General features: G+C 41.4%; 1 protein-coding gene across 1 annotated transcript; it reads left to right on the forward strand.

Moving 5' to 3' along the window:
- The first annotated feature begins 366 nt into the window (after positions 1-366).
- Positions 367-3,079, forward strand: LOC138208723 (P2Y purinoceptor 14-like). The gene is made up of 3 exons (XM_069166806.1): positions 367-501; positions 1,530-1,789; positions 2,005-3,079. The coding sequence occupies exons 1-3, from the start codon at positions 367-369 to the stop codon at positions 2,594-2,596; spliced, it is 987 nt and encodes a 328-aa protein (XP_069022907.1). The 3' UTR covers positions 2,597-3,079.
- The last annotated feature ends 11,223 nt before the right edge of the window (positions 3,080-14,302 follow it).

Below are 14,302 nucleotides of genomic sequence, written 5' to 3' on the forward strand. Positions count from 1 at the left end.
TCAGGCAAGTCAAACTGAGGATCATTTAATGTCATCACTTCCTTAAACATCTGCCCCGATTCTAAATCCATCTAATAGTTGCTGAGTCTTTGCAGTATGTACCGAAGTGTCTGCTGTGGCAACTGTGGGTATGCCATCACACTGTGACAGGAAGTTACAAAAGAACCTCAGAAATTGCATGTGTGTGAATTTTCTTGCTGCATAAAGTCATTTCATTGTTGCATAACCCTGCACTGTTTTCCTACAGCCGTGAACGAAGCACCACAAAACATTACAAGCAACGACAACTGCATTTGAACTGCATTTGAACTGCAACTGAAACTTGGGTTTATTTCATTTAGATCATCCAGAAAAATGAGCGACCGAATGGAAACTAAAGAGACGTCATCCTTCAATCAATCCTCAGTTACAAACCAGACAGAAGTTGGTTCAACTCGCTGTGATCTAGTGGACTCCTCAGTCTACCCCTTCTTCATGATAGTCTACAGTCTGGTGTTTCTGGTGAGTTACTTTATTTTTTTAAGTCAAACAGATTTTATTTTCTGGTTGAATTCTGCAGAGAAGGTGTCGGGAGTCATCATTAATTAATTTCCTTTGTTATATGAATCATCACCAAACGGCTATAAATACTCACTATGAACTGAATAAAAACCAAGCACCAAGGGCGACAAACAACACATAAACTCTTGAGGAGAAAGATTAACAGCGGTACCCTCTCTTCAAGAAAAATGCTGGCTTTTGTGAGCCCATAATTGTGTCGTCTTCGAATACAAGACACCCCTTACTTTTTCAAATCAAATTTTCAAATGAAACTTCATTTTCAGGAAATCAATTTTTTTCGATTTGGGCAAATACGCTACTTTGAGAAAGTCAGGCCAATCATTTGTCCAGGTCAGATTCTGACTGCCCATCCCTTCATTCATTTTCTGCCGCTTATCCGGGGTCAAGTCATGGTGGCCCCAGGCTGAGCAAGCTAGCCCAGATTTCCCTGCTTCACTGCTGACGCTGCCATGCTCCAACCTACCTTCACTCGTGACCAAGACCCCCGCAATATTTAAACCTTTTCACTTGGTGCAAGCACTCTGTTTTCACTGTTTCTGGCTGAGCACCATGGCCTCAGACTTGAAGCCGTTGACTCTCATCCCATCGACTTCACACTCAGCAGCAAACCACCCCAATGGATGCTGAAGGTCACAGTCTGAAGAAGACGACATGACAACATCCTCTGCAAATAGCAGAGAAGCAAACCTGAGACCCCCAAACTGGACATTGTCCTCCCCCCGGCTGCGACTTGAAATACTGTCCATGAAAACACAAACCCTGGAGAGGGGAAACCCTGAAGGAGGCCACCAACCACCAGAAACATGTTTGGCTTTGTGCCGATAATACAGGTACAACTCTCACTTCAGTTGTACAGAGACTTGGATGTCTTGTATCAATGTCCCAGTAGACCCATACTCCCGTATTTCCCTCTGCTGCAGGAGATTCTGACTGTAAATGTTGTGATTCTCTGACTGTTTTGTCTCCAGGTGGGTTTACTCCTCAATGGCTTCATCATCAAGTTTTACCTCTGCCAAGCTCAGCCGCAGGCATCCAGCAGCATCATGGTCTACCTGAAGAACTTGGCAGCTGCTGACTTCCTGCTCTGCCTCTGTCTCCCTTTACGCATCATGAAGTACGCCAGCAGGTCGGTGACCATCCACCTGGCCTACTGCAACTTCGGCTCGATCATCTTCTACCTCAACATGTACGCTAGCATCCTGTTCATGGGCTACATAGCTGCTAACAGGTAGGCCAGGGCTGAGCGGCAATGGGTGTATACATTTTTTTAATTTTTTTTTTTATTGATTTTCCCTCTAAGTTTAACGTTGGCAGATTTCGTGTTGCATAAAACAGATGAGTTAAAGTCAAGCATATGTTGTATTTAAATAACTCTCAAACAGAATCAATAGATGAAAGGTCAATTAAAACTGCAACTGTTACATTTGCCTCCACTCTCGCTAGGTATTTGAAGATTGTCCATCCTTTGGGAACGCACATCCTGCAGACAGTGCGGGGTGCCCGCATCATCTCCACAGTAACCTGGGTTTGCTTCTTGACTCTGATCAGCTCTTACGTCATCCTGTTGGTCCAAACCCAGGAACCTTTGACCTCTACCCCTGATGTAGTGATCTGTGGGGTCTTGTACAGTGGCAGGCAAAAGTTAGTCTACAAGATCATGCAAATCTGCTGTGGCACCGTATTCATCTTCGTCCTCATCTCCCTGGTCTTCTTCTACTGCAGCACCTCCCGCAGGGTGTTGGCGCAGCAGAGGCAGTCGACGTCTTCCGGCTCCAAGAAGCTTGCGAAGTCCCACAGGAAGATGATAGTGCTGGTCACTGTCTTCTGCTTCTGCTTCGTCCCCTACCACTTTGTTCGCATTCCCAGCACTTTCCTGTGGAGAAATTGTTCATGGCGCAAAGTCTTGTACTACCTGATGGAGACGACCATCATAATGTCAGTTCTCAACATCTGCCTGGACCCGCTCATCTACTTCCTCTTCTGCAAGGCATTCAGAAACCAGCTTAACCTGAGAGTGCTTTCCAGAAACTCATAATAATGGCACATTATAACTTCTAATAATGCAATCAAAAATGAATATGATATGATAAAATAGGCAAACTGCATGTAATGTAAAAATGGATGGCAGCTATAATAACTACACATAATGCAAATGGTAACTGGTCTGCATTTAGCAATTTATCACCTTAGCTGTCTCAAAGTGCTTTACAGTTTGCCTCCCATTCACCAACTAATTTACGCATTCGTCAACCAGTGACGGCAGACCTGCCATGCAAAGTGCTCGCCTGCCATCAGGAGCAACTACGAGTTCTTCAGCATGTGGACAGGAGGATTGAAACGTCAACAAACATTTTATGAAATAAAAACAGACTCATTTTTGCATAAAAAAGCGTAATAAAAACACTTATTGTAATAATTGTGAAAGATAAGGTGATGATGTAAAACATAACATCAAACAAATGTAATAAAAAACTGATCATGTCTTAATAACTGTGAATTTAATGAGAAAACATAGCAAAATAATAACTACATGTAACAATTGTCCACAATATTGTTTAAAATAATAAAAACTGATAATATAACTATTTATACTTACTATATTTATTTTTAAATGTAAGAGGCTACAGATTAGTTATCATGCTAAAATATAAATGTAGAGTCATGTTACTTTTGACTACTTTTCCAACAAATGTTTTTCACTGTGCATTAACTGGCTGGACTGAAAAGTCCTAAAAAGCAAATGCAAACTAGGCAGCGTAAACTCAACACTTTTTACTTTTATTAAAAGTTCTTCAATACAAGTTGAAGCAAAACCACCAACACATAGATCAAGACTTGACTGCGGTGTAAGAATAATGTTGCCATGACCTTAAACCAAGTCTACATTCAGGTGAACTCTATGGTGAGTCATAACAGAAATAATAAGAGCGCTGGTTGCTTGTGGCTGTGTTGAAATGTTAGAAATACAACCACCTTATACTTGTTCTGTATACTGTACAATTTACACACAGTACCTGTTAGACGGTATGGAAGGTATACGAGGATTGCTCAGTAAGTATGGAGAATGCTCCTGCTGTCTATGAACGATGTGCAGCAGTGGGATGTGCACGGAGCAGGAGGAAGGTAAAACCCTCATGAGTGTTACAAATTTCATGTTTTTGTGAGCGCTGGTCCGTACACACTCCAATTGTTCTGTGGACATGACCAGAGGGCCAACATTAAATTCTGATACAACCAGGTGGTTGTTCTTTGACGTCCACGGGGCTGTGCACCGCGCATTCCTCCCCGTTTCAGTCCGTCAACACAGAGTTCTGCTGTGGTGCTTTTCTCTGTTCTACAAAACTTTGTCACAAACTTTGATGTACTGCTCAAGTTTCAGATGTGTAAAACATTGCAGACGCACCCAGACTACTGCTCACAAACGTCTGTGTAACTCAGGTGCTGACTTTCATCAAGCAGCGAAATTTGGACTTCCTCTTTATGAAGGCGAGGCCTACAGCTTCTCTGTGCTCCACCCATGTCACCATGCTGCACTCAGTTTGCGTGCACCAGTCTCACAACTTAATGAACATTGTTGCCTGGATTATACTCTACCAAGTTCAGTGTTTTCTGGATCTAGCTCATTTTATACAATTCAAACCCAGTGACTGGATGTGAGATCCAGTTTTGGTAATTTTGTTACCAAAATAAGCTGTGTTAATAGACATTTTTCTTCCCTCTCTTTCCATTCTGATTAACCTTGTAGAGGAGCAGAGTCAGTAGTGTCTTGACATTAACAACATGGTTATTGATGGCTCATCTTGAACACAGAGAGGAAATCAAACCCAGGGTCTTCTGAATGATGAACCAAGAAAAGGTCAATGAAAAAGTTGATTTCTTCCACTCCCATATATCTCCCCGTCTCCTCCTTCCTTTTTTTGAGGGGGGGTGTTGCTGGTATTCTGCCAGGTTTTGTTCGTGTGGACATATAATCCATGTTAATAAATGACTCTCGAGGTCATCAAAATGTAGCTGCAGGGAAAGAAGAAGAGACAGAGAGGCAGAGAGATAAAATGGGTTTCTGTGCGAGAGAGAGCTCTAAACAGGCTGAATGCTGATATGCCACATCGCTAAAAGTAGGTCTACACCTAAATGATGCACCTAAATATGTGTGTGATTGAAGGTGCTGCTGAAACATTTTACACTCATCTAGTTGCAGGCTCTCAAAAATAATTTAGAAAACCACAATTAACTTATAGGAGTCTCATGGTGAACATCTTAGTAACCAGTTACTTAATTATACATTCAGCAGCTAAGGAGCAGCATTATCAATCATCCGGAGTTATGTTTCTAGCATAAATCCAATATTCATTCTCCTTTTAGTTCTGTTTTTTTTTCTGTACCAACTTTTAAAGGAAACATTTCTAAATTCAGATAAAACTTAAGTTATTGTACTTGGTCCTAAATGCCTCAGAAACTCTTTCTCTAATCACTTAGTTACTCTGGATGACGTTGCCTTGGCTTCATCACCCCTGTGAGGAACCTTGGAGTCATCTTTGATGAGGATTTGTCCTTCAGCTACCATAAAAAGGAAGTCTGCAGAACTGCCTTCTATCATCTATTAATACAATCAGGAAAATCCTTCTTCAGCATGATACAGAAAAGCTAATTCATGCATTTGTTACTTCCAGGCTGGATTATTGTAATTCCGTGTTGTTAGGATGTTCAAATTACTCATTAAAAACCCTGCAGCTGATCCAAAATGCTGCAGCAAGAGTTCTGACGGGATTTAGCAAGAGAGATCATATTTCTCCTGTTTTAGCTTCTCTTCACTGACTTCCTGTTAAATCAAGAATATAATGTAAAATTCTCCATCCCTTATTTATACTGTTATAAACCAAAGCTGCTGGGGGACCTCATGTGATGCACTTTCACTCTCTATACACCCATTACATCTCATTAACTTCATGCCTTTTCTCTCCCATAGTTTTTGCTTATTGTCTGTTGACTCCATTCAGTTCCCTCGCTTGCATAGTTTCTGTTCTTTCTTTTTCAGATGTCCCCAGCCATGCAGCTGCAAGTCTCTGCTCTGTCATTGTCGGCTCAACCAACAGTTTTGGATATCTATGCTGTCCTTTTCTCTCTCTGCTCTCCTCTCACCCCAACCGGTCAAGGCAGATGGCCGCCCACCTCTGAACCTGGTTCTGTCGGAGGTTTCTTCCTGTTAAAAGGGAGGTTTTTTTTTCCCTCCCCAGTGTCACCAAGTGTTCACTCAAGTAGGAATTATTGGGTTTCTTTCTATGATATTGTAAGGTCTTGACCGGGGGTGCTCAAATTCTTTACTATGAATAGCCAAAAAATAAATCTGGATGGAGGATTGCAGGCTGTAAAAGATTGTTTTTATATGTGAAATTGCATTTCCTAAAAATGTAATATTTCAGACAAAACTTACATTCTAAATCTAAAATAAGATCTCACAATAATTAAGACACTCTTTACTCTGCTTATTGTCAATAACATAAAGCATATCATCCATATACTTTATGTTTGGGAGAATAAGGACAAGCCTGTCATGCCGTGATGTGCCAAAATAAGAAAGTGTGGCCCACGGGCGCCAGATTGGGCAGCTCTGAGGCCTGTACTATGAAGCAGGATTTGCAGTTATTGAGGTAACTTCAGGTTTAACTCTGGGCTTTCAGTACTACAAAGGTGGTTCACTTCTTACCGAGATAAATTGCCATGGTGACTTATCCTGTTGGAGCAGGTTATGTTTGAGATGTCAGATCAAAACATCCAAAAGTATCACCTTTTGACCAATCAATTCCTTTGGAAAATGCCATCACCAATCATAAAAGATGCTGTGAAGCTCGATGTGAGGAGGTCAGAGTGTTCAGAGACCGACAAACCTCTTTGGCTTTCCATGACAATTTTCATGAGACATTTTTTGATTTTATTTCATTGTGTTTTTTACGGATATCATCCTACAACTGACTACAACTAACTGAGGCACTAAAGCCTTGTACTTGTTTTAAGTGTAAGATATGACAGTAAGCCAATTTATCACTTTGAATATGTTTTTATATTTATTTCTGATTTGCTCCCCAGTCTGCTCTAAAGGGTCAGGCTAAAACTGTCATTCATGTCATGAGAATACATCTAACAATAACATTTGATGAAATACACACATTTAATTATAACAAGATCTTCTCGTGCCCAAGCGATGGTAAGGTGATATTGTAACCCTTTAAACTTTGGCTGCACATTCAGGCAATTTTTTTGCCAGCAAGTCCTTCCATCACTTGGCAGCTGCAACTGTGCTGCTTTCAGCCTGGATTATGTGTTTAACTATTATCATATCATTATTCAAATATTACAGTTTGCTCATCACGTGTAAAATAAATCGCTCTGCTGTCAGCACACTTGTCCATGTTTGTGATTGGTCAGATGCTGCAAACACCACCCCTTTTATGTGAACACGCTAGTAGCTGGATTGGGTTGATTTGTCGAGTTGTTATCGAGTTATGTGTGACCACTTGGCTTGATCTCATGTTAGGTTTAGTTAAGCCAGATAACAGAAAGATATCCTGGGTATGTTGAACCTGCTTTGTGGTACAGGCCTCTGATCTTGACCTTACTAATGCTCTGACTTATGTTATGATTTGGCGCTACATGAATAAAATGGAACTGAATTGATTGCTGTTCTTGTGCCAAAAGTACATTTGTCCATATATTTCAGTGTATTATATTATCATATAATTAATTTATCTTTTTATTCTTGTCAAACTAAAGTATAATTACATTTGCACATTATTTTATGAGACTTGAAAGTCTATATTTTGTGCAACTGTGTGTCACAGGTGTCTAAATGTGTGTGTGTATGTGTGTCTCCCAAAATACCACACTCAAGGTCAGGGAGTCACAGAGACCGTATGTTCACTGAGTTTAAGCTCTTCAGGATACTGTGCCAAAGAAGTGAGAGGTGATGGGAGCTGACATCTTATGGTTTTGGTTTGTTGCATTATGAATGTGCATCTCCAAGCGTGAACAAACCAACCAGCACAGATGAGCACACATTAACAGATGCTATCAATGAGACAATCAGAGGACCCCTGATGTGCTGCAGCACGTCTCTGCACCACTGGATGGCACTGCTCCTCCTCGTGCAGCCTCTCATCCTTGCTTCACCTCTCCCTCCCTTCATGTGTAGTCCTTTTCTCTCTCTCTCTCTCTCTCTCTCTCTCACTCTATCTCTCTCGCCCTTTCCTTGCTTCCTCATCTTGTGTAGGAGGAAGATTAGAATCGCCAGAGAGCACAACGAGGATTACCAGATCAATATCGGGGGCAATCTTTTTCTCCCATCTCTTTTACATGCTCTATCCCTCCATTTCCCTCTCCTCTCCGCCTCTGTCACTCACTCCCTCTCTCTGTGGATAATTTGTGTTTTCACCCTCTGCCCTTCAAGTCACTCATTGCTTCTGGGTGAGGGAAAACGACAGACAAGTGTGTGTGTGTGTGTGTGTGTGTGTGTGTGTGTGTGTGTGTGTGTGTGTGTGTGTGTGTGTGGTGGACGCGTAATGTAAAGAAAGAGAGATAAAGCTGTGAGATGGAGGCCAGATGAGAGATTTGTTTTCCTTTCACTCCACAGATGCTATTGATTCGACCTGCTTGCACACACCAGTCATAATATGCTGTTAATTCATTACACAATGCCAAACAGGCTAAGGTGAGACTCAGGGAGACAACATATAACCCATTTCAGACACAGACAGAGTCAGAGCTGAATTGTGGTGATAAAAAAAACAACACCAAGAGGTGGAGAGGAGAGGAGAGGAGAGGAGAGGAGGGGAGAGGAGAGGAGAGGAGAGGAGAGGAGAGGAGAGGAGAGGAGAGGATGATTAAAGTATGAGACAGAAATAAACACACAGGTGCACAGATCCATTCAGTTTTAAAAAACAAGTGGAACCGAGGAACCTTGTTTGTCCAGTTCTCAGGTACACAGAGATGTGGTAAATGAAATCCTACAAAAAGGAGATTAGTCAATAAACTCAGGTAAACACTTACAGATATAGTTTTGTGTGTGTGTGTGTGTGTGTGTGTGTGTGTGTGTGTGTGTGTGTGTGTGTGTGTGTGTGTGTGTGTGTGTGTGTGTGTATGTCTGAGGGAAAGAGGAACTCATCTTTTATGTATGAGGGTTTGTTTAGCTGCACTTGCAGCTGTGCCTGAGTTACTTCCCATCTCAGTCACACACAACATGCTAATAAACCCTCTCACGGTGTTCAAAAACGCTGCTCCACTTAAAACGCTCTGACTGTCAGTATACAGTATTACTTCTATATTACAATATATGATGACCAAACTATACATCCAAAAACTTTGAGAAAAACATGATATTTGAAGGGTGAATACTTGTGTAAATCTGTAAAATCTGGAAATAATCTCATTAGTTTTGGTAATGCTCTGAGTTATTTGCATGACTGGATTTGTGCACTTTTATTTTTACTTGTTTGTTTATGCATGCACTTGTGTGTGTGTGTGTGTGTGTGTGTGTGTGTGTGTGTGTGTGTGTGTGTGTGTGTGTGTGTGTGTGTGTGTGTGTGTGTGTGTGTGTCTGTGCGTATGTGTGCACACTTGAGTGGCCAGCTTGCATCACAGTTGGACACAGGAAATGGGTGTTTGGATGGGAACAGATGATTGTGAGGCACACTCACTGTCCCAAGAAGAACTCTGTCTCAGGAGGTGGGCAATATTCACACACGCACACACACACACACACGCACACACACACACACACACACACACACACACACACACACACACACACACACACACACACTTCCCTTGTGTCTTGCATAACCAACCAAAGTAAAGTCTGCCAAAACTCAAAGCCATATCAGCAAGTCCAAACCTCAAAAAGATGAATGTGATCCTCACATACAAACAGACACAGACACACAAATCAAACATGGCTGTACAGATGTGCGTGTTGGAATCTCATTGATATGCATGAGCAAAGGCGTGTTATTGGTTCCTGCGGGCTTGTTTGGGGCTAATTAGAGGGAGTAATGAGATAAGAGGAGTGGGTGAGGGAGGCGATGCTCTGATGGATGTGGGGAAGGGGACAGGCATCTCAATGAAGACACTCCGAGGGAGGGAGAGAGATCAAATTAGAGGATGAAAAGGGGAACAAGAGGGAACGTAGTGAGGATGGAGGAACGCAGAGAATCGATAATATGGGCTGAAAGGGAACCTCGACGTATAAGCGTCGACATCCACAACAAAGAAGATAATCTGGACTCTGTTGCAGACATGTTTCTGCTTCCTTTAACCTCAGTAATCACATTTTCATTTGAACTCCTGTCAGTGAGTCTCTGTGTTCAGTTTCCTGTCGCTGATTAACTGTTATTCAGTACAGTATGTGAGGAAAACACAACTGAAGTTGTGACATTCTGTGGCATCTTAAAAGCAACATTGCTGGGATAAACATGAAAAGAATAATCTGCCTCAGAAAAGCTCTTATAATTACCATTTCATTATTCATTGATTTGACAAAGACAGTGCTCACTGATCAACTGAATGAAGGGGCTGTAAATGAGACAGCGTTTTTTGTTGTTAAAAAAGCAACCTAAATTTGGAGTAAAATGACATAATGAAAGATTCATGGCACCTATGGATACAGATAATACATACAAATTAGAACACACCAATCAAACAATTTAACATGTTTATGAGTAATTGTCAATGATCCACACTAAACTCAAAATTAAACCAAAACAATATTGCAGTCTCATCTTGTGGTACTTCTGGCAACCTCAATGTCTGTTTATTGTGTGCTGAATTTCTTTCATGGAGTTCAAGCAATGTTGCATACGATTTTCAAAATAATTCAAAAAATAAACATGTTTTACCAATTTTTTCAATCTTATAAATTTGTTTATTGATGAACATCGGCAGCTATGAAAGCTGTTGGGTTTATCAGGCCAGAAAAGCATGTTTATATAAACTTTCAAACGGTTTCAGTGTAGATTTGATTTCTTGAGAGATTTAGATGAGAAAATTGATATCTGCTGAAAAGTACGCCGCAACCAGACTGCCGCCCGGACAAGAAACCGTCTCACATATAACCCACCCACCCAAAAAAAAAAAAAAAAAAAAAATTCATCTGCTTAAACCAACACAGAGATGAAAAAAAAGAGAGAGATGTTGGGACAGACGGGAGTTTCCGGTGAGTTCTCCCACTCCTACTTATAGCTTACAGCTGCTACTCTGACATCTGGACAGTTGGTTTCTGGGGTAAAAATATTACATTGACAACAAAGACTGTATATAAAAGCCATACACTGTGTATAAAATTGGATGTAGCTTCCAGGTCTGAAAAATTAGGCCAATGCGTAAGTGCCATATATTGCAATACCACCGCAGGCAGCTAGAGGGTGGCTCCAACGTCTCTCATAAAATACAACGGTTTTTTTTTCTTTTTCTACACATCATAATGGTGTCATTTGCTAAAGTCACTCCTGGTAATTAGTTTTATGGTGGTCCATATGAAAATAATCCCAAATTAGATATTAGGCCTCATAAAGCAGTATATTTGGAGGCATGTGTTTGATTGACAGACTCGTGGTTCAGATAGGTTTCTGTTTTTGGTGGGTGGGATGTCGTGTCTCGATTTCCCAATCAGATCGAGTTAAATCCATTGCTCGTTCCTTCCCTAGCTCGTCCAAATATGGTCACTTCTGGCTCCAAAACAGCTACGAAATTAAACTCGAGGCTCCAGAACGACAGTTCACAAACCAATGGGTGACGTCACAGTTGTTTGCCGCTTGGTCCAACCATAGATGGTATATAAAGAGGGACAAGGCACCACTTCCTGCTACCAATAAGAAACAAATACTGCCTTATAAATGGTGCATCCACCATCAGAAGGTTGCTCAGTGACACATGTACTGCAGAGGAAAGGTTTTCCAAGCTTCCTCCATGAGGCTGAATGTTTCACATGCTTCTACAACTTTGGCTCCACAGCGTATGCTTCTCAGTCGAGCCCATAGAGAGAATACATGACGGAGATATCTACCGGCTCATCTGGCTGTCTTTCTGTTGGCTACCTGCAATAATCATGAGGCTCTTCTTGACTTTCCAAATGTTGCTGAACTGACTGGATCAAATTCTGATAATAAATGAGTCATTTCACTGAGTTTTAAGGATCATAAAAATGTATTCACCATTTTACAGGTTCTCCTTTAGCACTGTGGGAAACTTTGCTTTAGGCCACTGTGCATCACGTCATGAATGTCAACCTTGTTGGTTGTTTGAACAGTCCAGTGCAGTTCCTGGGGGCTTGGTCTGCACCGTAGTGACTATTAATCTGGACTCTTTTGCCGTCTTTCTCAATCTTCACTATTGTCTTTACTTTCATTCTTGTGGACTTGAATACATAATCAGAAACAGCCAAATACTCAACAAAAGCACAGTCCAAATGTGTTCTTACTCTTCCTGTTTTTATTGAGTATGCATTGGAGGGCTCTTGTTTGGACTTTTGTCTGTCAAGAACAAGGTCTGCTCCATAGACAATGATTCTGTTCACCAGTTCCTTGTATGATAACTTGTCCCCCCTTTGATGAGGCCAAGGATGGTAATGTAATGTGTATATATATGTATATATATATATATATATATATGATATTGTTACCTGGGTGAAAACACATGGTGCAGCGTTTGGGGCTGAAGCAGCAGCCCTGTGCTGCAGTGAAGTTTTAGTTCTGCTAGTCGGACATCCGGTATGTCTCACCAGCTATCAAGATGTCCGGGTGGTCAGTGCTCATGGTAAGCGGCTGAGAACAGCCTTATCTTTTCCAGTCCTTTTGTAATCTGCTGTGGGCTCTGATGTCTCTATAGTGGCTAAACATAAATGAGCAATCTTTGGTCTCAAAGTCTGAATCTATTATTCGTTTGACTGACAGCAAAAGGAAGGCTCATTACTTAAAATTTTCATTTAACTAACTACTAGACTTTTTGACCAGTTTGTTTGCTTGTCTTTATTCCTCACTGTTCAAATTTGTTATAAATATTGTGCATTAAAAATAACTTTTGTTCGAAGGACAACTGAAACCCAGGTCCTCATTGACAGGCTGCAGCCAAAAAGAGCCTTTACACCGGCAGGAGGAATCCATTTCAAACCGGATTGATTTTGACTGCCTGTATGTCAGGGGAATAAGTGAAGGCAGATTTGGGCAGTCTCCATCCATAATGATTAATATTTTATTGAAGTGGCAGTGTGTCACTCCTCATGCTATTCCCTAACTTTGTTTTACGTCTTCTGGCCTGGCACTAATTACTAATTAAATACGGTTCTCGAACTGAATTCGCCACATCTGTCACAACTACACCAGGTGCTGAAATGCACGACACAAGAGGCTGTAGAGGGGGGAAAAAAAAGCAAAACTTTACCAAGAAAAAACAGGCAAACAAAACACAAAGAGCGGACTGAGATGGAGCCCAAAGTTAAACGGGGATTAACGGTTGGAAAGACTCACAGCTAACACAAAGCTGAGGCTCAGGAGGGAAGCATCTATGAACTGGCAGCTGAGTGGTGGCAGGCTGGAAGTTCAGTCCATTAACACGGCTGATTGGCAGAGTAGCTGCAGGTGAGCAGGTTGGGGAACTAGGAGCGGGTGAGGTGGGCGTAAGTGTCATTTTAGAGACAGCAATTTGTATCCAAAATGAATTGTCTCGCCATTTTAATGAATTGGGTTGATTTCGAATACCTCTCAGTATAATGTTGCCTTCAAATTGGACTTGTGAGCTCGTGGTTACAACATAGGAAGTCATGTGTACCGTATGCTCGGCATTCAAGTGGTTAGATTGTAAAAACACCGTTGCCACAGAGGCTAACAATTTAGTAAGCTGACAGAGGTCTAACATGATGCAGGAACAACATTTTCCTCAGATGTAGGCTATTATCTAAGTTCTGAAGACAAACTGTACAAGACTAAAATTACAATATATTAGCTTAACAGCCAATAAAAAAGGAATTTCCATGGCCTCTGACATTTACGTAAACGTCAGCAAATCGAGGCTTATAAAGAATTTCGACTTCCGACGTCGTGAATACCACAAGAGGGGGCCGTCCATATGGACTCTTATTGCGTACACAGTAAATACTTGTGCTAACTATTTGAACACACCATCACTCAGTGCTTTTCAACAGCACTACAAATCAAAGACTACAAAATGACCATTAAAATAAATCCACACCTCTCTCAATCAGATGGAATGACAACTGAACAGGAGGATTGGTTTAAATGTCGTGGCTGATATCGCTGTATATAGATACAGTGCAAACAGATAAGGTGCAGGATAGAAATCTGTGAGAAATGAGACACCCAGCCATGTGTCACCAACCGAGAAGCAGCAATATACTCCAGATTCCTCCCTGACTTCTCTGGGGCTTCGCTAGTGCGTTCCATCTCTTGCATTTGGTGGCATCAGGACTTTACAACAGGGACTTGCAGGTTTTTTTGGGCGTGTTGCACTGTTTCCGATGTTGGAAAAAGCAGTCAGTAGTTCTGGACGTTGATGTAAAGGATTCAAAAGTAAAAAGTAAAACTGCAGGGTAAAAAAAAACCTGGAAGCAAAGTGTGGCCCCCATCATTTCTGTGTAAATGTTTGGAGGAATGACGTGTCCAGAAAATGTCCTTTGCACTGGCAGCACAGCCTCTTCCATCTTCTCCGGTTTGGGTAACTGAATGAGGAGGATGGCCATCAT

Source organism: Embiotoca jacksoni, unplaced genomic scaffold (genome assembly GCF_022577435.1).
Source record: "Embiotoca jacksoni isolate LCO1_2020_lvr unplaced genomic scaffold, fEmbJac1.0.p SCAF_4, whole genome shotgun sequence".
In the NCBI taxonomy this organism is placed as follows: Eukaryota; Metazoa; Chordata; class Actinopteri; family Embiotocidae; genus Embiotoca; species Embiotoca jacksoni.